This window comes from Pelodiscus sinensis, chromosome 29 (genome assembly GCF_052426305.1).
Source record: "Pelodiscus sinensis isolate ZL-2025 chromosome 29, ASM5242630v1, whole genome shotgun sequence".
NCBI classification, from domain to species: domain Eukaryota; kingdom Metazoa; phylum Chordata; order Testudines; family Trionychidae; genus Pelodiscus; species Pelodiscus sinensis.
In genome coordinates this window covers 13142501-13166121 of record NC_143080.1, presented here as the reverse complement: position 1 = coordinate 13166121, position 23621 = coordinate 13142501, and the positions used below count along the sequence as shown (strand labels likewise).

General features: G+C 66.2%; 2 protein-coding genes across 4 annotated transcripts in view; one reads left to right on the top strand and one right to left on the bottom strand.

Moving 5' to 3' along the window:
* LOC112545886 (alpha-2-macroglobulin-like protein 1) overlaps positions 1–7786 on the top strand; it is a 90081-nt gene extending 82295 nt beyond the window's left edge. For 2 of the 3 annotated variants that reach the window (XM_089773958.1, XM_089773959.1), the window contains 8 exons: positions 473–547; positions 1007–1166; positions 1911–2410; positions 2523–2647; positions 3860–3950; positions 4392–4460; positions 7149–7190; positions 7477–7786. In XM_089773958.1, coding sequence (XP_089630084.1) covers positions 473–547; positions 1007–1166; positions 1911–2410; positions 2523–2647; positions 3860–3950; positions 4392–4460; positions 7149–7190; positions 7477–7761 — 1347 coding nt within the window. In that variant the 3' untranslated portion in view covers positions 7762–7786. Of the gene's footprint in view, positions 1–472; positions 548–1006; positions 1167–1910; positions 2411–2522; positions 2648–3859; positions 3951–4391; positions 4461–5753; positions 5857–7148; positions 7191–7476 lie in introns of all 3 variants that reach the window. The other variant, XM_089773961.1, reaches the window with a different exon arrangement.
* Positions 7787–11564: 3778 nt separating this feature from the next.
* Positions 11565–23577, bottom strand: FTSJ3 (FtsJ RNA 2'-O-methyltransferase 3). The gene is made up of 22 exons (XM_075918659.2): positions 23425–23577; positions 22680–22821; positions 22202–22307; positions 21412–21458; positions 21171–21250; positions 20736–20835; positions 20121–20315; positions 19924–20039; positions 17404–17508; positions 17097–17197; positions 16938–17018; positions 16462–16608; positions 15850–15985; positions 15395–15597; positions 14782–14890; positions 14335–14425; positions 13875–14028; positions 13635–13711; positions 13313–13415; positions 12855–13038; positions 12663–12757; positions 11565–12353 (listed from the first exon to the last, which is right to left on the bottom strand). The coding sequence occupies exons 2-22, from the start codon at positions 22744–22746 to the stop codon at positions 12164–12166; spliced, it is 2487 nt and encodes an 828-aa protein (XP_075774774.2). The 5' UTR covers positions 22747–22821; positions 23425–23577; the 3' UTR covers positions 11565–12163.
* Between the last annotated feature and the right edge of the window lie 44 nt (positions 23578–23621).

The following is a 23621-nucleotide window of genomic DNA, read 5'->3' as shown; positions in this document are numbered from 1 at the left end:
CGTTTGCAGGGGCCGGGTCTCTCTGGGAGGGCTGGGGCCGCCCCGGCCGCTTGGGAGCTAGGAGGAGACAAATCTCAGGCACAGTCTGGATTCCCGCGCGGGGGACGATTTAACGAGCCGGAGCTCGCCCGGGGGGCGAATCCCTCAGCCGCTGCAGGACCGGCCCCGCGTCTCCACAGGCGTCTGGGGAACGTCCCTGCAAACCCGCAGCCCGGCCCTGGCGCAGGGGCTGAGGGAGGATTTCACACGGGGCCCAGTGCAGCCGTGGCCATGGAGCCATTGCCGCCTCGCGCGAACTAGCCCGTGGGACTCACTGCCACAGCCTGGCCTCCCGGGCTGCTACGACCCACATGGGCCTGACAGGCCCCAGCAGGAGGAGGGGCCCATGCAAGCCCCCCACAGCGCTGGAGCCAGATCTGCTGGCCCTACAGGCCTGGCCTGAGGCGGCTCCTGGTGTCTCCATCTCCCGCAGGGCAACATCATGGATGAAATCTCTCTCTCGGCTTACGTCACGGCAGCGCTGCTGGAGCTGGGGCAGCCGCTCACGGTGAGGCCAAGCCCTGCCTTCCTGCCGGGGCAGGGACCAGGGCACTGGGGGGGCTGAGGGCCAGGATACGGGGGTGTCAGGGTGATGTTCGGGGTACTGGAGATGGGAGGAGGTGTTGGGGGAGGGGGTGCTGGCAGTCCGTGTTGAGTTGGTACCAAGGCCTGGGGCAGGGTGATGTGGGGTGTTGGGCTGGGGTAGAGCAGGGAGATTTGGCAGGTGGGGAGGGGCTGAGCTGGTTTGGTGTCTAGAGCTCAGTGTGGGAACCTGGGTGAGGTTTGTGGGGGTGCTGGGTGTAGGTGACGGGGGTAGGGACAGGCTGGGACAGGTGAGAGCTGGCTGCCAGGTGGAGCGCTGTGAGGGTCCATGGGCTGGGAGCCGGGGAACACGCCCAGGCGTGGGGCGTCTCCTTTGGGCAGATCAGCCTGACGGGGCGTCTCTTGGGTGTCTCCCCCGTCCCAGGACCCCACGGTGACCAGGGCCCTCCAGTGCCTCCAGGAGTCCTCGCGCACCAGTGACCTCTACACGCGGGCGCTGCTGGCCTACGCCTTCGGGCTGGCAGGGCGCACGGAGCTGCGGGATGCCCTTCTGCAGAGCCTGGCCCAGCACAGCGTCAGCGCCGGTACCGCAGCGCCTCGCTCCAGTGCCCTCCCCCCTGGCGGCCTCCAGACACAGGGCAGGGCTGCCCCCCACGGCCCTGCCCACCCACTGCCCCCTGCCCTGGTGATGGCTCTTCCCTCGGCCCTTCAGCTGGGCCCTGCTCCCTTCCTGCCTCCTGCCCGAGGACCCCGCACTCCGGCGCCCAGTGTCCCCCTCTACCAGCGGTGGCCCCGAGCACAAGCAGGCTGAGCAATTACATCCCATGGGGTCTCCACTTCGATCTTCCCCCACCAGCCGCTCATCTAATGCATGTGGCCTGTTCCCTGGGGGTGGGGCTGGGATGGATTTTGGGTTGTGGATAGAATACAGTGAATATTTCTAATGGGCTGGGGGGAGGGATATACCTGCTTAGGGCCCCTGTGGGCCAGCAGCACCTCTGCCCCTGTGTGGCTGCACCTCAGAATTGGGGGTCCGGGCAGTCGGTGAACCCCGGGGCCTGGCTTTAGTCTCAGGGAACAGCGGCTCCAGGGTTTTAAGCCGGGGACCCTAACAATGACCAGCCCAGTGGCCTCCTGTTCTCCCTGTGTAGCCCTCCAGTGCCCTGGGAACCAGCTGCTGTGTCCTGCCCCAGAGGTGGCTGCGTTCGGTGGGGGGCAGGAATCCCTCTGGCCAGGGAGGCCCCCGGGTCCCTTTGCCAGGCAAACAGGTGACCCGCTGTGTTGTAACTGCAGCCGTGGGGCTGCCCTTCCCTCGGCCCCTCTCCTAGGGGGACAGCTCCACTGGCGGAGGCAGGTGAAGGGCCTGCCCAGCCCCGAGTCCCACCGGAACCATATGGTGGAGGTGGAGCTGACGGCTTACGTGCTGCTGGCCCATCTCTCCCTGCCCAACGTGTCTGCTGCCGACGTGGCGACCGGCTCCCAGATCGCCCGCTGGCTCAGCAAGCAGGAGAATCTCTACAAGGACTCTGTCAGCATCACAAGAAATCCCGATCCTGCTGCAGAGAGTTGGAGGCGGGGTCCTGTTGTCCCCTCGGTGACTCTCCTGCCCCAGGACACGGTGGTGGCCCTGCAGGCCCTGGCCAGATACGCAGCCCTGACGTACAGCGCGAGCGGGACGGTGTCGGTGACCGTGAGCTCCCCGGCCGGGGCCCGGCAGCAATTCCACATGGAGAACGCCAACCGGCTGGTGCTGCAGCGAGCGGCCCTGCAGGAGATCCCCGGGCAGTACACGGTGCAGGCCAGCGGCAGCGGCTGTGTCTTCGTGCAGGTGAGGGCAGGAGCCCCTGGGGCCCGGCGGTGAGTGGCTGTGCCCTGGGACTGCCCCACGGCTGGGCCCCACGGTGCCAGGCTCCGCCCCAACCCTCTCACTTTTCTCCCAGCTGATTCTGCGCTACAACGTGCCGCCCCCCAAGAGCGCCGCCACCTTTGAGCTGCGGGTGGAGACGGAGCCGAAGGAGTGCAGCGAGGGCGCCGCATCCCGCTTCAGCCTGGCCCTGCACGCCCGGTACCAGCCCGGCCCCCACCCGCTGGGTCCGACTCCGGGGCAGGGACAGGCCCAGGCAGCGGGGAAGTGGCTGGGCAGAGCTGTCTGTCACACTCACAGGGCACCCAGCGGTCCCAGGGGTAACCCCCTTCCGTAGGGATCTGCTCTCCCCTGGGGGCTGAGCCCCTCCACCGTCCCCCCACCTCTCTGAGCTCCAGCCCGCCTGGCTCTGCCGTGGGCCCCTCAGGGGGTCCCCTCGCTCCAGGCCCTGGGGCCTGCACTCCCAGGGGACGGCGCAGCCCTGTTCTCTAGTCCGCAGCGACTCAGCCAGCGTGAAACAGGAGGTTTATTGAGCATTGAACCCAGCACAGGAACTCTCAGGCCTGTGGGCCTGGCCCCCTCCGCCAGCACGTCTGAGTCTGCCCTGCAGCCTGGGGGCCTCTGCCTGAGCCCTCTGCCCCGTCCAGCAGCCCCCGTATTCCAGCCAAGCCGCCGAGATCCCTCCCCAGCAGCTCCCCCCCCCCCCCCGCCTGCCTTCTGTCCCGGTAACCAGGGTCACCTGGGCCCCTCTCTGCTCCCCTCCCCCCTCCTCCGCTCCCCGACTGGAACCAGCCGGGCAGGTCACTGGGTCCTCTCTCTGCCGCCCATTGGCCTCCCGCTGGCCCCAACCGGCCGTGTGGCCCGAGCTGGGTCTGCAGGTCCCTGGTCACGGGACTCCACCCTCCAGCCACTGGCCAGGGTCCTGAATCCCCTCTCACCTCGTAACACCAATAACCCAGGGACACCGAGAGTTACTCCTCCTGGAGCAAACCCTTTGAACCCCAAATCCCCCCGAGCACATCGTCCTACTGCAGGGCTGGGGGGGGGGCTGGGGGAGCCATTCATCCCCAGGGCTCGGAGCCCCTTGAAATCTTAGAATCAGAGGGTTGGGAGAGGCCTCAGGGGGTCGTTGAGTCCAGCCCCCTGCCCAAAGCAGGACCAATGCGCCAGGCAGTGACGGGCAGGTCCTGGGGCTGATCTGGAGCAGTCGGCTCCCAAGCAGCTCCTGGGGCCACTGCCCCTTGCTGAGGCTGGCTGGGACACGGGGGGTTCACAGCCCAGGGCAGGCAGAGGGCCTGAGACGCCTGCAGGGCTGAGAAGATGTGAGGCCTCCCCTGCCCCTCCACCCCCCCCCCCCCACGCGGGGTCTGTACCCAGGGCTGCCCCGGCCTCAGCCCCTGGCTCCTCTTGCAGGTACAGGGGGGAGCGCTCAGCCACCAACATGGTCATTGTCGAGGCCAAGCTGCCGTCCGGCTACGTCCCCGCCAAGAGCTCCCTGGGGCAGGTGAGTGTCGCTGGGAGGAGGCCGGGTCGGGCCGGTCACACAGTCCGAATCCAGGGGCTGGTCCGTGGGGAGAGCCCAGCCCCCCAGGAGAACACAGATTGCAGCTCTGACCCCCACAGAGCTGCCCCCACAGCGCCCTGCCCCCCGCAGCACAGCGCCCCCTAACCCAGCCGTGAGGCGCTGCACAGCCCTGGGTCTCCCATCCCGTCACTGAGCAGCTCCTGCCCGTGACTAGCTCCCCTCCAACAGAGCGCCCCTGCCTAGACTTTCCCCTTCCTACTGCAGCCCCCCAGTGCCAGGTGGGACTGACTTCGGGGGAGGCAGCCAGGCCCCTGGGCCATGGGGGGTGTTTGGGGCCCCATGTCCCACCCCCAGCCGGGCAGAGACTCCAGTCCCAGCCCCTCCGTGCGAGGCTCAGCCGTTCCCTCCCCCCGCTCCTAGCTGGAGAAGCAGCCCTTGGTGAAGAGGCTGGAGGTGCAGAAGGACCAGGTGACCATCTACCTGGACCAGGTGAGCGCGGGCGGCTCAGGGCTCTGGGGCTGGTGCCAATGGGGAGGAGTCACGGCTCACAGGTCACACTCGGCCCCTCGGCGCCTGGGCGGAACCCCCCTCTCCAGTGCGGCAGCCCCGTCTCGGGGAGCCCCCCCCCCCCCCAGCGGCAGAGAGACAGCCCTTCCTCGGGGGGCCACTCCAGTGCAGAGACCCTTTCTTGGGGGCCCACTCTCACCTGGGGGTCCGCCCCTCTGCCTCCGGGACAGCGCCTCTCAGGGCCTCCAGCCGCCTGCCTCCGCCATGAGCCCTTCCGGGGTCCCCTCCCTCTGGACCCCTGGGGCCTCCGCCCCCAGAAGGAACAGCGCCCCCCTGTTCTCCTGACCAGAGCTATCAGCCCGCACAAAGCAGAAGGGTTTACTGAGCTTTGAGCAGCAACGGGTCTCTCAGGCCTGTAGCCCTGGGCCCTCAGCCCCACTCAGCCTCCCCCTGCAGCCAGCTGGGCTCTGCCTGCCCTGCTCTCAGTCCCCCAAAACACCCCCCCAGGCTCCCAGCAGAGCCTCCAACACCCCCAGCAACAGCCCCTCCCCCACCAATGTCTTCTCCCCAGGCAAGAGGGTCGCCTGGACCCGTCTCTTCTCCCCTCCTCTCCTCCGTCCACTGTTCTCCCCTCGCTGGGGCCAGCTGGGCTGGTTGCCGGGGTCCCTCTCTGCAGCCCCTTGTCTGTCTCTGGCCAGAGCCGGCCGTGTCCTCCAAGCAGGGTCGGGGTCACCAGGGTCCCAGACCCCCCCGGCCCCAACTCTGGGCTGTTTTCTGCAACAACAAACTCCCCCCTTTGTCACATTAAACCAGTAACTGCTGGGCACTGAGTGTCCCCCTGTACGTAACACCCCCCTTTGAACTCCCGGAGCTCCCCACTTCCTCACAGGAGGTGTCCTGCGCAGGCCCCATCCCCGTTACTACTGCTCTGGGGGGCTGTGCCACACTCAGTGTGTGGGGGGCGGGCACTGAACTCTTCCCCCTCCCCAGTTGCATGAAGGACAGGGAGCTGGGACCAGCCTCGGCCAAACCCCAGGGAGGGGCGTGAAGGGGGCTGTGGGGAGCTGGGGGAGGCTGGAGCCATGCCCTGAGTGTGATGAAAGGGGCTCGCACGTTGCAGGGGTAGAACGGGGATTCGGGGGCGGATTTTCTCACTGCTCCAGGCCAGGGGCAGAGGGAAGCTGGCCTGGCCGGGCTGGGCCACCCACAGGGAGGGGTCCGAACTGCCAGTGCAGACGCTCAGCCCAGGCGCTCGCTCCGTCACTCTCTCGGCAGCTGACGAAGGAGGCGGCGAGTTTCACCTTCTCCCTGGAGCAGGATTTCCCTGTGAAGAATCTCAGAGCGGCCCCCGTCAGGCTGTACGATTACTACGAGCCGGGTGAGTCCTGCCAGGGCCCGCCCTGGACCCCCCGCTCCCTTGGGCATCATGGCACAGTCAGGCGACGTCTACGCTGGCGGCTTCTTGTGCAAGAACACGTCCACACTGCCATGTGCTGTTGCACGAGAGCATCCATGGCAGTGTGGACGCTCTCTTGCACAGCAAAGCTCTGGTGGCCATTTTAGCCATAGGGCTTCCTTGTGCAAGAAACCCCTGCCACACGTCCACACTGCCCTCTTGCACAAGAGAGCTTACACTTGTTAGAACAGAGCGTAGCTCTTGTGCAAGAAACCCTCTCTTCCCAAGCTTTGCTGTAAATCTTCTTGTGCGAGAGCGGGCGGGCAGGGTGGATGCTCTGTGAAATGGCCGTTCCTGCACAAGAATCTGCCAATGTAGACATAGCCTCGGGGTCCTGCGTGGGCCCCACCCCCATTACACTCAGTCGGGGGAGGGGGTCACTGAACTCTCCCCGGTCCCAAGGGCCCCAGTTCCATCAATTCCACTCGGGTCGGAGCCTTCCCAGGTTCAATCTGTGGGGCCAACTCATAGGGAGGAGCCCAGGAGCTGAGTGTTCAACGGGCCAGTGGGAACGCTGAAGCTGGTGTAACTGGGGCTGTCCCAGCAGGAGCAGGAGGAATTTTTGTCCAATTAGCCCCACCCCATTTTACCTGCAGCCAATGTCAGGCCTGGAGGGAGAATAAAAGGAGGGAACCTGGCTCAGTTCCGGGCTGACCAGCAAAGGGGCAGGAGCTGGTTCTGTTGTCTACAGGACCTGAGCCAGGGCTGTTGGCTGAGTCGACCACAGGACTCCAATCCTCTACCCCAAATGCCCAGGGGCCAAGGGGGAGAATCAGAAGGGCCCACCCTTCCACTCCTCCGAGGGGGGGAAGTTGGATTCTTGGGGTCACGCCCCACAGCGAAGGAGCAGACTTTGCTAAGTGGCCAGAATTCCTACATCCTGGGCCCCCAGCTAACACTGGGATCTCAGCACCTGGGAACCCCGCTGCCTGGGAGACCCAGTTCCAGGCCCCCACACATTTGCTCCCCCCCCCAGCTCCTCAGATGCCCCCAGAACACCATGGGCTGGGCCGGGCCGGCAGGGCGGGTTCCCTGAGTGTGCTGAGGGGCAACTCATGGAGCCCGTCTGACTGGGGGGTGGCGGGGCTTGGAGAGAGCGCTCAGCCCCACTCAGACACCTGGGCCACCTCGCACTCCCTCTGGGGCTCAGACCCTGCCTGGGCGGGAGTGGGGGGAGGGGCTCTCTCCTCATCCCTCCCCCCCTTGCCTTGCAGGGGAGCACACAGAGGCTGAGTACAGCGCCCCCTGCGGCTCAGGTAGGTGTGAGGCACCCACCCATCTCCAGTCCCTACACCTGTCTGGGGGGCAAGGCCGTGGGCGGGAGAGGTCTGTGTCGGGGGAGAAGGGAGCATGGGACCCACGAGGGGGAGGGATACCTTGGGGGAAGGGTCTATGTGGGGCACAAGGGACTCTGTGGTGTGGGGGTGACTGTGAGGGGGGAGTCTTTGGGGGTTGGGAGAGTTCTGGGGGCCATGTGGAGAGGTGTCCATCGGGCGGGGGAGGGGTTTGATCCTCTCTCAGGGGGTGTTTGTTTATTTAAAGCCCCTGATACCGAGACGTTGGGAAATTCCCACTGAAGCCCCCGCCCAGCAGCCCCCCGCGCCCGTCCTGAGAGCCGCCCTGGCAGCCGGACACCCCAGGATCTTCTCGGCTGCTGCTGTTCCCCCTTTGCACCTTCTTCAGCCAACGCCTCCCTGGTTGCTCTGGAAACATCCCCCTGCTCCCCCCTCCCACCCCCAGACCAGCCGCGGGGTCCCAGCTGTCCGTCACCCGTGGGAACCAGGGGCTGCCGTGGGGACCCCGGGGGTTTGCCATGTGTCCTGCTGAGACCCTAACACAAGATACAACCCCCGCCTGTGTGTGAGGCTGCTCTCTTGCTTTGTGCTGCCCGGCTGCTGCTCCTCGCACGGCTCCTCCGCAGCCTGAGAGCAGCCGCTCCTGGGCCTGCGGCTCTGCCCCCTTCCTGCCCTGCGCTCACTGGGCCGGGGTTTGGCTTGGACCCCGCGACAGTCCCCAGGCCCCGCCCCAGTGGGAGATGCTCGCTGTGCTGCGGGGGAGGGTCCATTAGCTCAGTCCAGTCGAGTAGGGACCGAGTGACGCTGAGTCAGACCATTGAGCCCCCCCCAACATGGGGCGGGGGTGCGGTTACAGGCACCTGCTGCGCTGGGGTGGGGCCGGGGCTTTCCCCAGAGCCAGGGACTGAAAGATTCAACCTCACACGCTCATTGCCAGTGGGCGGGGGCGGCACAAATACCCCAGCGGGCTGCACGGGCCGGGGTGGGGGCAGGAGAACTGGGCATCAGCCTCTGGGGAACAGGACGTGCCCCCCAGCCCCCTCCGCTCACAGATAAGTGTCCTGTGCACAGGGCGGGGGCAGCCCCGTTTCTCTATCTCCTTGTCCGGCCTGGCAGCTGGGTCCTAACCTCACTCTACCAGAGCGGGTGGCATTTAATTCCTGATACTGGTGGGGATGTTTCCGGGGGGGGGGGCTAGTAGAAGCCCCCCCCCCCGGCTATTTAACCCATCCCATGATCAGACAGTCTTGCCGTCTTTGCTCTGGGCTGCTCCCACCTCCACTGTGCAGTGGGGCTTTGATCCGCCCCAGGTCGCAGAATCGGCTTCTTTGGTCCATCCCATCCCAGTGGCTGACACACAAGCCCCTGGCTTCCCGCCTCCTCGGCTGCAGACCCCAACACATCTCCAATGGCGGCACAGAGCCCCTTGGGACTCCCAGAGTGTCTGCAGCCTGGGGGGGGGGGGGGCACAGGGTCCCTGGCCCAGACTTCTCATGGTTTGCTGGTTTGCCAACCCGTTTGCCCTCCAGCCGCAGGGGGAAGGTGGCTGCTTAGCTCATCTCTGCTGTGCTTGGAGAGGCCTTGCTTCTGCCCGTTGCGCTGCGGCGTGCGTGCACTGCATGCCTGATTTCCAGCTTCTTCCCCTTAGCAGTGCCCATCAGGCCAGCCGGGGGGCCCCCGGAGTGGCACCGCTATGGCTGCACACACATCCCCTGCTGCCCCCCCACCCCCTTTGTTCTTGCTGGACATCGGAGGGGGGGGCGGGACTGGAGCTAGGCAACATCTCAGAGAACAGTTACAAGGAAAGTAACCGTTGTTTCTTCGAGTACTTGCTTATGGCCATTCCACGCCCAAACCGCACCCCGAGGCAGGGTGGGAATGCTCAGTGCCCTACCAGCAGCCCCACCCTGCCTAGCCTAGTGCAGAATTATGTAATGGTTGGTGACTATGTGGCCACCTTACAAATGTTTGATTGACACCTGTGCCAGGAACGCCCTGGAGGGGGCTAGGGCTGAGAGGCAGGACTGATTTCCCCTTTGGGTCATAGCACGCCTTGCTATGTGCCGTGATCCAAGAGGACAGACATCGAGCTGACAGCAGGAGGCCCTTCCTTCTGTGTGCTATGGAGACAGCTGAGTGGATCTACAACCTTGTCTCACCCTCACTAAGTAAAAGGCAAGCGCCCTTCTAACATCGAGGGTGTGGAGTGCTCACTCGCTCGCTCTCATCTGCATGCAGCTTCGAATACAAAACCCGCAGAAAAATTGCCCGAGCCATGCAATAGGCCAGGTGGGACATGCAATAGGGCCAGTTCCTTAGGCAGAAAGGCAGCGTGTGGACACAGTCACCTCATCCAGAGAGAAGACCGTATGTCGCGGCTCTGAAGAGGGTTTGCTACTCAGATCCCCTCCTAGCTGAGGTGATAGTCACTAGAAAGGCCACCGTCCAGGGCTGGTGGGAGAGGCTCAACTGGGGCTTGCATGAGGCGCTGGATCACGGGCTGCATTCCTGGGGGTAGAGTCTATCCCAGCCCCTTCAGAAAACACTTGACAATGGTGTGGCCTAGGTGCGCACACAGCAGGTGAAGACAGAGCTCCCCCCCCCTTCCCCCGGTGAAAGGCCGCGATGGCCGCTGCGTGTACCCTTACGGATGAGGTGGATAAGCCCTGTTGCTGGAGGCTGAGGTCATCTAAAATCAGAGGGATGGGGGCTCTCACTCCCCCCCCTTTACAACCCAAGCTGAAAACATCATCCATTTGGTCCAATAGGTCACCCTAGTAGAGGGCTTCCAGCTTTCCACCAGCAGCCACCTCGCTAGGTCTGAGCAGAGGCGCTCTCCTCCACAAAGCCATAGCCCCTCGCGGCCGAGGGACAGGGACTGCAGGGTCGAGTGGCCCAGAGGGCCCCGGTTGAGCTCCTGGGACAAGCACGGGGGCAATGAGGCCCTCCACCGACAGGGACACAGTGTGGTGCACCAATGCCGGCAGGGCCACGTGGAGGCGGAGAATCTATGCTGCTTTGTACCTCTTGGCCCTCAGGAGCATCCCGTGAACTGGGGGGGAGGGAGGGAAAACATGGAGGGGGCCTGCAGGCCACGGCATTGCTGGGACATCCCGCACCAACCCGAGGCCCTGTCCTCGGTATGAGCAAAACCTGGGACCGAGATGCACAAAGCTCTAGGAGGGGAGTTCCCCACCTGCAGAAGGGGGAGCCAAGCCCCTCTTCCTTGAGGCCAGTTGTGCGCAGAGAATGCTCTGCTGAGGTGATGCGTCAGGGTGGTGCAGGCCCCGTGAGGTAGGTTGCCGCCGCCTCCTGCCAGAGGGGAGAGGAACGAGCACCACCCCGTCTGTTGCCATAACACGTCGCTGGCGTGGTGTCTGTCAGAACGGAAACACACTCGCCTCTAAAAGAGGAACAAACGCCCGGCCGGCCGAACCACCCTCAACTCCGACAGTGATGTGCATCCCATCTCTGCCTGGACCACAGACCTTGCATCCGTAGCTCCAGGTGGGCTCCCCGACCGGCGTCTGAGGCACCCGTCACCAGCTGTACTGAGGGAGGGGCCTGGGCAAACGGGACCCCACCAGACAGCTGGTTCTCCCTCAGCCACTCGTCCAACGTTTACAGGACCTCCAGGGGGATGGTCACCACAGCCTCACCATGGTCGCCAACCAGGCCTGGAGGAGTCAGAGGCGCAGTCTGGCCAACTGCCCCACGTCAGTGCACGCTGCCATGTGACTCAGCCGTCTCAAGCTTCACCTCAAGCCGTCTCAAGCACCACAAACTGAGAGTGGCCCCTCCCCACTACGAAGCGCAGGGACGGAGGCGGCTAATGTCACCATTCGGAACCTCGATTTTCTCATGACGGCATTGAGCCCCTCTGGCCCAGGCGGGGGTGAAGGCCCTTTTTGGATTTGGGATGAGGAAGCGCCCCCTTCCTGGATTTTAAGGGGAGCAGCCAGATAACTGCTGCACCCATGGCGGGGGAGGGTTGCCCCAAAAGTCTATCCAAGGGGGGTATGTGAAAGCTTATGTTCTACTGAGTCTGTATGTGCATGTATGTGCATGTGCTATTCGCATTGCCTCATATCTGTACGTGGAGCTCTAAACAAACCTCACTCTCCCGCTTTTTTCCTTTTAGTAATAAACCTTTAGATTCTAAGGGATTGGCTCAGAGAGATCCAGAGTGTAAACTGACTGGGACTTGTGGCTGGTTTCTTGGGACCGGAAGAACCCCAAGGACCTGCCGGCTCTGCAGACAGGTGGGCGAGAAGAGCGAGGGGAGGAGCAGGGGCCCCGGTCACAAGGCCAACAAAGCCGCAAGGGCAGCAGAGACCCAGAGAACAGGGTTTAATTTCAGCGGGAACCAGAGCAGCCTGCCCCAGGGAGACCAGCCAGGGGGGATGAGAAAGGCCCAGGCACGAGGACGCCTCCCCCACCCAGCGCTGGCTCCTGTTTCCCAGAGACCCCCCCACCAGGCACCTGCTCAGACCCCGGCTCCAAAGAGGCCCTGCGACTGGCTGGGCCTTGGCTGCACGGGGCTCAGCTCGGAGCCGGAAGCCCAGGTGAAAGAGCCGCGGCTCCTCCCAGCCCTGCTCCTGGCGGGTTCCTCCTCGTGCAGAGTCTTTGCCCAGAACCCGCCGCTGTGATGTAAGCACAGGAGCCACATGGCCGGGGCTAGCCAATCACCGGAGCAGAGCGAGCCCGGGCAGGGCGCTGGCAAAGCCCATGCAGCCACGGCTGGCGTGGCCGGTTCCCAGGTGGCTGCTGACAGGAAGTGGCTCTATTACCAACAGGAAGTGACCTCATGATCCTGCGCACATGGCTGGATGGAGAGCCCCGATCAAGGAGAGGTTGCCACAGTCAGCCAGGGAGTCGGGGCCAGGGCTGGCACATGGGGCCCCTGCACCCCGCCCAGCCCTTGGGGAGAGTCCTCACTTGCGGCGCCGTTTTGTCTTCTCTTTGCCCTTCCGAGCCCTCACGTCCTTCTTCATGCGGCCGTCCACCACCTTGAAGTGCCCCTTGACGCCCGCGGGGCGCCGCACGCGCCGGCCCACCCCCTTCTTGGCCACCAGGTAGGTGACCTCCCGCTTCTCCTTCCCCAGGCCAGCCTTCTTGTAGATGCTGCCGGAGGGGAGGGGAGAGGAGTTAGAGAGCTGCCCGCCAGGCAGGGAGCCGGGCCCAAAGGGCGTGCCCAGGCGCTCCCCGGCTGAGCCCGTCTCCCAGCCACGGGACCTGCCACATGGCTCCCCCCCCCGATCCCTCCCCGTCAGCCCTGCTGCCCGGCCTCGTGACCCCACCAGGCGCCTCTGCTAGCTTTGGGCCTGGCGCGGGTGGAGGCGGAAGGACGCCTGAGGCTCTCGAAGCCCGGCCTCCCTGGCAGGCCTGTTGCTCTGATCACCGCGGGCTGCGGATGCCAAGACCGTCGCTCACCTCCGCAGCTGGGCCACCTTCTCACGCTCCGAGATATCCACGGTGCTCACCACGGCCTCCGCCTTCTTCTTCATCTGCTCCATCTTCTTCAGCATCTGGGACAGACGGGGCAGGTCAGGGGCGGCTGGGGGACCCGCGCAGGTGGGGAGTGGAAGGGCCACCCCGCCACAGGGCGCCGGCCACGCAACTCACCCGCCGCTTCTTCCGAGCCTTGGCCTCTGCCACTTTCTTGATGGGGCGAGCGTTGATCTGGCGCCAGCGCTGCCGGTACTCCTCCACCGTCTGCCGGTCCAGCGGCAGCTGCTTCCGGCGGTGCTGCTGCTCCTCTTGCTGGAACCACTCGGGCAGCTCCCCCTCCTCCTCGTTAAAGGCATACCTGGGGGGCCAGCAGGTGAGGGGGGGCCAGGCACAAGCAGAGCTACAGAAGGACTCCCTGCCTTGGGGGTGTCAGACAAGAGGAAGTGATGCCAGCCACACCTCACCCGGGGGGGGGGGGGGGAGAACAAGGGGTCACCCCGGGCGGGGGTCAAAACCATAGTTTTATTCCCTCAGTGCCTGCCCCCCCAGGACCCGTCCTGGGGAGCTGCGTCCCCATCTCCTCCCAGTGCCTGCTCTGAGGAGCTGCCTCCTGCCCTCCCAAGCCCCGTTACCTGTTGAAGGAGTCGTCGATCAGGTCCCGCTTGGCCTTCCTGGAGGTGGCGATGACAGAGCCCAGCGCGAGCCCCTCTGCGTCCAGCACACGGGCTCTCTTCACTGGGGAGCCAGGCAAGTTAGGACTCGGGGAGGGGGGGGTCACAGTTCCCCCAGCCCCTCCAGTGTCCATGGCCAGCCACCCCCCCACCCCAGCTGGCCTTGTGTGCCGGCCCCACCCAACGGGCCTGTGTCCCCCACCCACCTGCGGGCTGATGTCCCGGGCTGCAGACACCCCAGCAGGGCTGCCTCTCCCTGCCCTGCCGCTCGCCCGCAGCTCACCTGGGTCCTCGATGGGCACCACCTCGAAGCCGCCTGGCTCGGCTAGCGCCCGCTTCCTGCCCTTCTGCGCCGGTTCCCTGGGGGGGAACAGGAGCGTCACACGGCGCCCCGCGAGGGGAGGGGGAGGACGAGGGCGCTAAGGACGGGGGGCGGGGCAGCCCCCAGCTCATCCCTCCGACTGGGCAGCCTGGGGGCCACACTCAGCCACTCCCGGGGACCAGTGACCCGTTTGCATCTCACCTCTCCTCCTCCTCGCTGCTGCTGCCCGTGTCCTCGGCCCCGCTGCTGCCCTCGGCCCGGGCTTCGCTGGGCCCAGCCCCCACGGCTGCCTCATCCACCGCGGCTCCGTTCTGGCACAGGGGCAGCGTCTTCTGCCTCTTCTCCCGCGCGCTCCCTGGGTGGGACAAGCGAGGCCTCTGTGAGGGGGCTGGGGCAGCGGGCAGCTGCGAGGGGGACTCCTGCTTCCCAGGGAGCTGCATGGACAGCAAGCGGCCAGCCTGCTACCTCGGGGAACCTGCGCCTGCCGTCCCTGTCCCAGTGGGTCCCGAGGGCTGACTGAGGCCCAGGGCTCCAGGCGTTTCTGTGACTGTGTCCACTTCCCTGCTTACACAACGGGGCCCTGCTCCCTCCCAGGCTTGGCCACTCAGGGTGCTACCCCAGGGCCAGCAGCCCCCCCACGCCACGACGCAGCCCCTCTCACCTGGCGGCGGCTCCCTGCTCTCAGACAGCGCCTGCGCCTGGCCGATCTCCAGGGCCTCATCTGCGTCGTCCTCAATGCCAGCAAAGGCCTCCTAGGAGCAGAGAGCGGTCGGTCACAGGGGCAGAACAGGGCTGGCTGGAGAGCAGAGGGGTGGGGGGGTGGCAGGGGATACGTGGGGGGCAGGGCCAAAGGGGGTATATGGACGTTCAGGGCCAGCATGCAGGCCCTCGTGCCTGGGTTGCCCTCACTGCTCTCCCCTCCTTGGGGTCCCTGCAGCCCAACTGGGGAGACTCTGCCCCCAATTCCTGAGCTCTGCAGCTGCCCAGTCCCAGCCAGGCCTCCCCAAGGGAGCTCAGGACACTCCCACTAGCCATTAGCACCACGGCTCTCGCACTCCTGCCCTCCGCTGGCAGTGCGCCCTGGCCCCGGAGCTGTGTGGACACTCACCTTCCCGAACCACAGGCTGGTCTGCCTCTCCTCCAGCACCGCCCTCTCCTCCAGGGGCACCAGCAGGGGATTCTCGCCTTCCTCGGCTGACAGCTGCGGGCTAGTCCCTCTGCAACACAGCCGGGGGGGCGGCTCAGGGAGTGGGTGGGATGGGGGGGGGCTTCGCCAGGGCTGCCCAGGGTGGGGCGGAGCCAGGCAGTGACTCCCCCGTTACCACCCAGCCTGGGACAGCCCCTGTGGGAGCCCAGAGGCCCATTTGCCCGGCGCGCTCCTGGCCAGGCCCCACCCTACACTGCGCACTCCGAGCAGTTACCAACCGGGAATGTCACAAAGCCGAAAGGCCAAGCCCACGGCGCCCCGATACCAGCCCCCCCCTCCCCCCCCCCCCCCCCCCCCCCCGCTTGGGGCCTGCAGGGCTCGGCAGCCGCCCGCTCGAGGCAGCGCAGGGTCGGGATCCCGTCTCGGAAACGCTGCGTCGGGACCTTCCCAGCCCACGAGGCGCTTTCTGGCCCCACCAGGCTGCTCCCACCTGAGCAATTTCTTGCAGCTGCCCAGACCCCACCTGCCCCCAGCCCAGGGCACGTGGCTGAGCGCCCCCCACCCCGGCTCTGACCTCACTGGGGCCGGGGCCCACGCGGCCTCCTGCAGCCGCCCCTGCCGCTCCTCCACCTCGGCCAGCTCATCCGAGCCCAGGTCACTGGCCAGCGACACGGCGTCCACATCGTCCTCCGACAGGGCCACGTCGTCATCGGCACCCGGCGCCTCCAGGAAGGCGTCAGCGGCTGCCATGTCCCCCCGGGCCACCTCGGTCAGCAGCTGTGGCCCAGGGGGAGAATCAGGAGCCGGGCCCAGGAAAACGGAACCACGTCCCCAGTTCCCTGGGCCAGCGGCTCATCCTGGCCGTGCCACATCCCTGCAGTGCCCCCCGCACGTCACCTGGCCCAGCTCACGCCCGGAACCTCCCCCTGCCCCAGCCCACAATCCCCCCTCCTGCCCCCGGCCTGCCCCACTCCGAGCAGATGGGGCCATCCTGCGGGTGGGCACCAGCTGCCGCCCTCAGAGCCTCACCCGGGCCTGGCCGATGGTGCGGAGGGAGAACATGCCCGTCTCGCCCTCGTCCGCGATGGAGACGCCAGGCAGGTCCATCTTCAGTTCCACGCGCTCCCGCTGCTTCCGCTGCTCCTTCAGGATCTTCTTCTTCTTCCTGGGGGAGCCAGGGGCTGCCGTCAGGGGATGGGAGCTCTACTGCCCCAGCCTGCCGGCCAGCGGGCCTATCTGACTGCCCCTGCCCGTGCAGGGGCGCTGGACCCACAGCTCTCCCCCTCCCCGCTGCAGGGCCACACTGCACAGCTGGGGGGTAGGAGGCACCAGCCTCCCACCAGGCTGTCGGCCGCTCTGCCGGGGCACAGCTGGGGCAGAATTGCTCCACAGGCAGCGAGCCCAGCTGCTGCAGGGCCACACGGAGCCAGGTCTCTCGGGGGCCCAGCTGGCAGGACTCGTGGGATCCAGTCCCAGCTCTGCTGCAGAGCACGGAGCTCGGGCCTGTCTCCCTCACAGCTCAGGCAGGCGAGTGTCTGAGCCAGAGACGGGCCAGGAAGTGGCAGGGAGGAGACACATGGGGCTAACAAACTCCCCAGCCTGCTCGGGGCCCTGCGGGCTCTGGCTTAGCCCCAGGCTCACCTCTTCAGCTCAGCCACCTCCTCGGCCTTCAGCTCCGCCAGCCTCAGCTCCATCTCCTCCTCCTCCTCTGCCGCTCGGTCCCCAGCTGCTCCTGACCCCTTCCTGGGCTCCTCCTCGCCACCCTCCTCCTCCTCGCCGGAGCTCAAGCTGCCAGGAGACAGGAAGCACTTAACACACCACCAGTAGTCTGGCAGCACTTGAAAGAGAGCAACATACGCAGACAGGAGTCACTCAGCCTGCGCCCTCCCGCCTGAGGCTCCCTGCGGCTCCGCGCATCCCCCCTGTGGCTCCCCACGGCTCCGCGCATCCCCCCTGTGGCTCCCCACAGCTCAGCGCATCCCCCCGCGGCTCCGCGCATCCCCCCGCGGCTCCCAGCGCCTCCAGTTGGGAGAAAGCCACCACAGAGCTGCCAGCGTCCAGGCGCCTCCGGGGTACACGGTAGCTGCAGATGCAGGAGGCCACGTTTCTCCTCCTACCTGATGTCCAGCTCCTTGGCCTGCTCCTTCAGCTTCCTGGCCATAAAGCGACGGAGCTTCGTCCTCCAGTTCAGCAGAGCCCTGGGCAGAGGCAGGGGTTAGAGGGAACCTCCCAGCGAGGCCCCTCCCCACCCCGCCCCAGGCTGTGCTGCCCGGTACCTGAGCTCCTTGCGGCCCAGCACGCGGATGTCCCGGCAGCACTGGCGCAGCTCCTCGGTGGTGGCGCTGTGCCGCTCCAGCTCGCCGTCCCCCAGCGTGATCTAAGCGGAGCCAAAGCAGAAGGGCTGCAGCCACCTCCTCCCTGAGGCCCGCAGCCCCGCGCCCCTTCCCCGTGGGTCCCTGCAGGTGGCTAACGGCACTGCCGCCGTCGGGCAGAGCCAAGCCAAGCCCAGCACAAGGACCAGGGGCCGCCCCTGCTCTGCTCCCATGGGGCCAGGCTACGCCCCGCCCAGCCCAGGACACTCACCTCATTGGCCTTGGAGAGGAAATCCACGGGGTTGGGGGCCTTGAGGAAATCCAGCAGCGTGAAGCGGTGATAGAGCGTCGTGTCGCCTTCCGCGTATCCCTCCGCCTGCAAGCCAGGAGGGTGGGGTCAGGGGCATTAGACCAGCTAGTCCAGCCTCCTGCGGAGCCCAGGCCGCCCCAGGGCCCGCGGTGGCCAAAGCTTCTCCCCGAAGATGTCCGGTCTGGATTGGGTGACCCCAAGAGAGGGGTTGCCCCTTCCCCAGGCAGTTCCTTCCCTCGGCCACTGCCCACTCGGGACACTTTCTGCCTTGACTCGGCTCCCAGCCAGGCTGCCCTGCTCTGCCTGTCGTTTTAAAAGCCGCTTTGTCGCGGACTCGCTCTACGCGGCTCTGACTGCCCCTCGCCGGCCCCCTCTCCAATCGGTCGACCTCCGTGGCGCCCGGGCGCCGTGTCCCGTGTGGTTCCCAGCAGCGCCCTACAGCTCTCACTTCCCCTCCCCCTCCCCACGCCCACATCCCACCGGGCGCTCGGGCGGCACTGCTCCTTTCCAGAGTCCCTGCCATGCAGCTGCAGGCCCCCGTCCGGAGCCTCCCCCGCGCCACAGCCCTGATTTTAATACCCCCTCAGTTAGTAATGGGACTACAAAGTACTTCAGCCTCCCCCCATAGACCCCTGCTTCGCGCCAAGCACACACATTCTTTAAACAGTCGGGATTGGAACGGCTTCCGTATGAGGAGCGACAGGCAGGCCGGGACTTCTCAGATTGGGGGGGGTGGGGGAGGAGACGGAAGAGCGATTGGGAAAATCGCCCCGGGTACCGACGGGGGGGAGGAGACGGAAGAGCAATTGGGAAAATCGCTCCGGGTACCGACGGCGGGAGGAGACGGAAGAGCGATTGGGAAAATCGCCCCGGGTACCGACGAGGGGAGGAGACGGAAGAGCGATTGGGAAAATCACCCCGGGTACCGACGGGGGGAGGAGACAGAAGAGCGATTGGGAAAATCGCTCCGGGTACCGACGGCGGGAGGAGACGGAAGAGCGATTGGGAAAATCGCCCCGGGTACCGACGGCGGGAGGAGACGGAAGAGCGATTGGGAAAATCGCCCCGGGTACCGACGGCGGGAGGAGACGGAAGAGCGACTGGGAAAATCGCCCCGGGTACCGACGGGGGGGAGGAGACGGAAGAGCGACTGGGGAAATCGCCCCGGGTACCGACGGGGGGGAGGAGACGGAAGAGCGATTGGGAAAATCGCCCCGGGTACCGACGGCGGGAGGAGACGGAAGAGCGATTGGGAAAATCACCCCGGGTACCGACGGCGGGAGGAGACGGAAGAGCGATTGGGAAAATCGCTCCGGGTACCGACGGCGGGAGGAGACGGAAGAGCGATTGGGAAAATCACCCCGGGTACCGACGGCGGGAGGAGACGGAAGAGCGATTGGGAAAATCGCCCCGGGTACTGACGGGGGGGAGGAGACGGAAGAGCGATTGGGAAAATCGCCCCGGGTACCGACGGGGGGGAGGAGACGGAAGAGCGACTGGGGAAATCGCCCCGGGTACCGACGGGGGGGAGGAGACGGAAGAGCGATTGGGAAAATCGCTCCGGGTACCGACGGCGGGAGGAGACGGAAGAGCGATTGGGAAAATCGCTCCGGGTACCGACGGCGGGAGGAGACGGAAGAGCGATTGGGAAAATCGCCCCGGGTACCGACGGCGGGAGGAGACGGAAGAGCGATTGGGAAAATCGCTCCGGGTACCGACGGCGGGAGGAGACGGAAGAGCGATTGGGAAAATCGCCCCGGGTACCGACGGCGGGAGGAGACGGAAGAGCGATTGGGAAAATCACCCCGGGTACCGACGGGGGGGAGGAGACGGAAGAGCGATTGGGAAAATCACCCCGGGTACCGACGGGGGGGAGGAGACGGAAGAGCGATTGGGAAAATCACCCCGGGTACCGACGGCGGGAGGAGACGGAAGAGCGATTGGGAAAATCGCCCCGGGTACCGACGGCGGGAGGAGACGGAAGAGCGATTGGGAAAATCACCCCGGGTACCGACGGCGGGAGGAGACGGAAGAGCGACTGGGGAAATCGCCCTGGGTACCGACGGCGGGTGAGAAGGGCTGTCTGCTCCTTTGCCTCCACTAGGACGAGGGCAGATCTCAAACAAACAAAAGGAGCGTTTGCTTTTCATGTCTATTCATCCCTGAGGCAGAATGGAATTTTAGGCCAAGTTCCCCGGGGCTGGAGACCGGGGCTTCCTGGCCATGTTAGCAGCCTTGAAAGAGGGCTCCCAATTTTCATCCATTTTCTGTCTGCATCTCCCCCACCCCAGGCAATTTCACACACAGGTTTCACCAGTTTAGGAAGTGGGCTTGCTTGGAGCGCCAGGAGTCTGTATTCCTAGCCCGACAAGACGCGCAAGCAGCCGGCTTCGTGTGCCACAGCCCCCCCCAGCCCTGCTCCGAGCTGTGACCCCCTCTCCTCAACCTTGTGTGTGGCACCCTGCTCCCAGTCACTTGTACCTTTGGTTTCTTTTTGGTCACCAGCTCGGTCACAGATTTGGCCTGAACCTCAACTTCCTTGAAGGCGAATTTTGGATCAAAGAATTTGCTGTCGATTTTATCTGGAGACAGATATCCTGAAAGAAGGGAAAGGAAAGGGTCAGAGGAGACAGCCAGCACCCAGCGACCCCCACCTCCCCAGCAGCCTCCCTACGCACCCTGGCAGACGACGAAGATCTCCGCCGACTCGTGGCGGGAGGCCTGCGGCTTGGTGGCCTGCACCTTGCGGAAGAACTGCTGGAAGATCCACAGGAGGGGCTGGTAGTCGCGGGAGCGGAAAACTTTGGTGATGAACCAGCCGCCCTTGGAAAGGAATTCGCAGGCCAGCTTCAGGGCCATGAGCGTCAGGTTGGCTGGAGCGGAGAAGGAAGGTGGGTCAGCGCCAAAGCCGTTGAGCCGTCGCTCCCAGGGGCTCCAGGCGGGGCAGGCTGGGGATCTAGCGGGACTCCGGTTCCCACAGATCCAGCCATTGTGGTACCTAAGGGGCTGAGGGGCAGGGCTGGGCCGGACTCAGCCCTGGGTCTGCTGAGACAACCCCCCAGAGACGCCCTCTGTGCAGCAGGTCGTGCTCCTTTCCTTCCCCTGGGGTTTCCGTCCCTCCTCCTGCCACTGTGCCCCGAGCGGGTGAGCCATGCCAGGGCCCCGATCCCTCGGAGTGGGCTGACCCCGCGGACCCAGTGCTGCTGCCCCGGAGGCCAGGGATAATGGAACACAGGACTGTGGAGTCCTCGGCCATCGCAGGGGCCGGGCTGCCAGCAGACCAAGGGACGTACCTTGGGAGTAGGCGTCGTGCACCCAGCTGGCCCCCACGTTGGGAGCCCCGTCATTTAGCACCACGTCCACCTTCCACGTCTGCAGCTCCTTGCGCAGGGCCTGGGCAAGGGCAGGGGGTGAGCCTGGGACGCCCTCTCTGCCTGCCAGCCCCCCTCACGTGCCCCGCAGCGGGGGGAGGGTATGTAGCGAGCCTGCAGCCCCTCCCCCCAGCCAGGCCTCTCCACTGAGACCCAGGCTCCCTGCCTCTAGAATCCACATCCCAGAACCGAGCAGTGAGAACATCCCCAAGGTTCGTACCCTCCGTGGAGTCGGGGGAGGTGGCCTGGAGGGTGGGTGGACATGATGCGCCCTTCCCCCAGGCAGGGCCGAGGGAGATGCACCAGAGCACCTGGCTGTCGGGGTTTAGCAGGTGTGGGGGGCAGGGCAGGAATTACCTGGCGACACTTCTCCGTGGTGATGTCCTCCTGCAGCGTCACCACGTTGGGGATGGGCTTAATGGGGACCAAATCCACCCCTAGGAGAGAAAGACTGAGCATCTGCTGGACCCCCTCCCCATGGGGGCATCCCCCCCCGAGGGATAGTGTCCAACCAACCAGCCCCACAGCAACTGTCCTGTCTCACAGGCCCAGCCCCGCGGAGCCCCGGCCTGCCCCCCCGCAGGCTTCCATCACTCACCAACGATGAGGCTGGAAATGGGCATGAACTTGGAGGCCACCTGCAGCCTGCGGAGAGGAGAGAGTAAGGCCTTAGCTCCCCACCTCACCCCCTTCCTGCCCCACAACGCCCTCCCTTGTCGCAGCCTCCAGGGGGCTGATGGGAGAAAGCCAGGCCACGCTGGGCTCCAGAGCCACTTCCTGGCACTCACCCTTGGAATCACCCTACCCCAGGCTGGTCCGAGACGGGCTGAGCCGTGGGGATGGAGGCTCTGCCCTCATCTTTCACGGCTGAGGCCTTGTATGGAGGAGTTAGACTGGGGCTGCTCCCTGGGGCTGCAGCCTACAGGCGGGCGATACACCAGCAGCAGCTCCAGGACTAGCACCCCTCTCACCAGCAGCTGCTGGCTTTCGAAGCCGCCCGCTACAGAGCAGTACCCAGGGCTTGGGGCGGGGCGGGGCAGCACAGGCCTCCTTGGAGTCCAGCACATACAGCAAGTTGGCCCCTGGCGGCAGCAGCCTGTTCGCCAGCCCTGGGAGGAGGCAGCTGTTGGACAGCGCCTGTCCCTGTCCCAAAGCCATGGGGATGCGGCCACCAGCTCACTTGCCCCAGAGGCAGTCGGCTAGCTGCCGACGGAGCCCAGGACGCAATCTGACCTCACTGGCCAGGGGCTCTGGCCCTCCCCAGGGCCCAGCTAGCCGGGTGCAAGCGAGCAGGCTGGAGCTGCATCAAGCCAGGCAGGGTGTTCCTGCCTCTGGCACCCAGAGGTAACTGCCGGGATCTGATGATGCAGTCGTGGCTGGTCACTCACCAGCCGCCGGGGGCTGCGCACAAGTCCAGCAGCGCGCGGGATTTCGGCAGGAACTGGAACTTGCGATTGAGCTGAATCAGCTTGAAGGAGGATCGTGAGCGAAACCCTAAAGAGAGGAAGGGTCACAGCTTTACGGCGTCTGGGTGGGCCCAGCTGTCCCTGTCCAGGCTCACCCACCTCTCTACCTTCAACTGGCGCCAGCCCCTGCCCTGGGGAAGCTGGCAGTGGCTCCGGCACCCGGCCAGAGCAATGGGGGGAGGAGGCGAGAGGGGCTATGAGACCCCTGGGTGCCCATCACCCGCTCCTCAGCAGTTGCAGCAGGGCAGGCACGAGGAGACAGACAGACTGAGCGGCGATGGGGAGAACAGCCCGGCCCTGCTGGGGGGTCACGGCCCCGCAGAGGCAGGATGTGGGGGCTGGTGGGCACAGCCACCGCCCGGGAGAGGCGCCTCCCGAACTCGCCGCCCGCCCCGCTCACCGGTCTCCTTGGCCAGGCGGTAGAACTTGTCCCGGCGGCTCTTCCCCACTTTGCCCTTCTTGCCCATGGCGGGGCCGGAGGAGCCCGGCGGCTCCGCTCGCTTCTCGGGGCCGGGCCCCGCGCTCCGCGCAGGCGGCGACCTCTGCACGGAAGGGAAGCGGCGGCGCCTCGAGTCAGCCCGGTCGGGGGGGCCAGGCCCAGGCCCCCGGGCGCCAATGGCCCCGCGGAACCAGCCGGGGGCCTCGGGCAGCCCCGCCCCTGCCAGCCCCGCCCTACTCCAGCCCCCCCCACCGCCCCCTCTCGCCCCGCCCCCATCTACCCCCTCCCCCCCGTCCCCCCCTCTCGCCCCGCCCCCATCTACCCCCTCCCCCCGCCGCCCCCTCTCGCCCCGCCCCCATCTACCCCTCTAGCCCCGCCCCCATCTATTCCCTCGCCCCGCCCCCATCTACCCCCCCACCGCCCCCTCTCGCCCCGCCCCCATCTACCCCTCCCCCCCGCCGCCCCTCTCGCCCCGCCCCCATCTACCCCTCCCCCCGTCCCCCCTCTCGCCCCGCCCCCATCTACCCCCTCCCCCCCGCCCCTCTCGCCCCCATCTACCCCCCGCCGCCCCCTCTCGCCCCCCATCTACCCCCCGCCGCCCCCTCTCGCCCCCCATCTACCCCCCGCCGCCCCCCCTCGTACCTCCGTCCTGCCCCCCATCTACCCTCCCCCCACTCCCACCCTCGCCCCCCCCAACCGCTCCTACCTGCCCCCCCGCGCCCGAAACGGGCCCCTGGCTCCCAGACCCGGCTGCTGGGTCCCTCGCACGCGCACGAGCCAACGGCCCCCCACACTGCCCCGCGCTCACACTGACTTCCACTTCCGGTGCGACCGGACCGCGCCACCATCTTGTGAGTGGCGCCCAGGCGGGGGGGGGGGCGGGGGAGCGTTCTCGCCCTACAG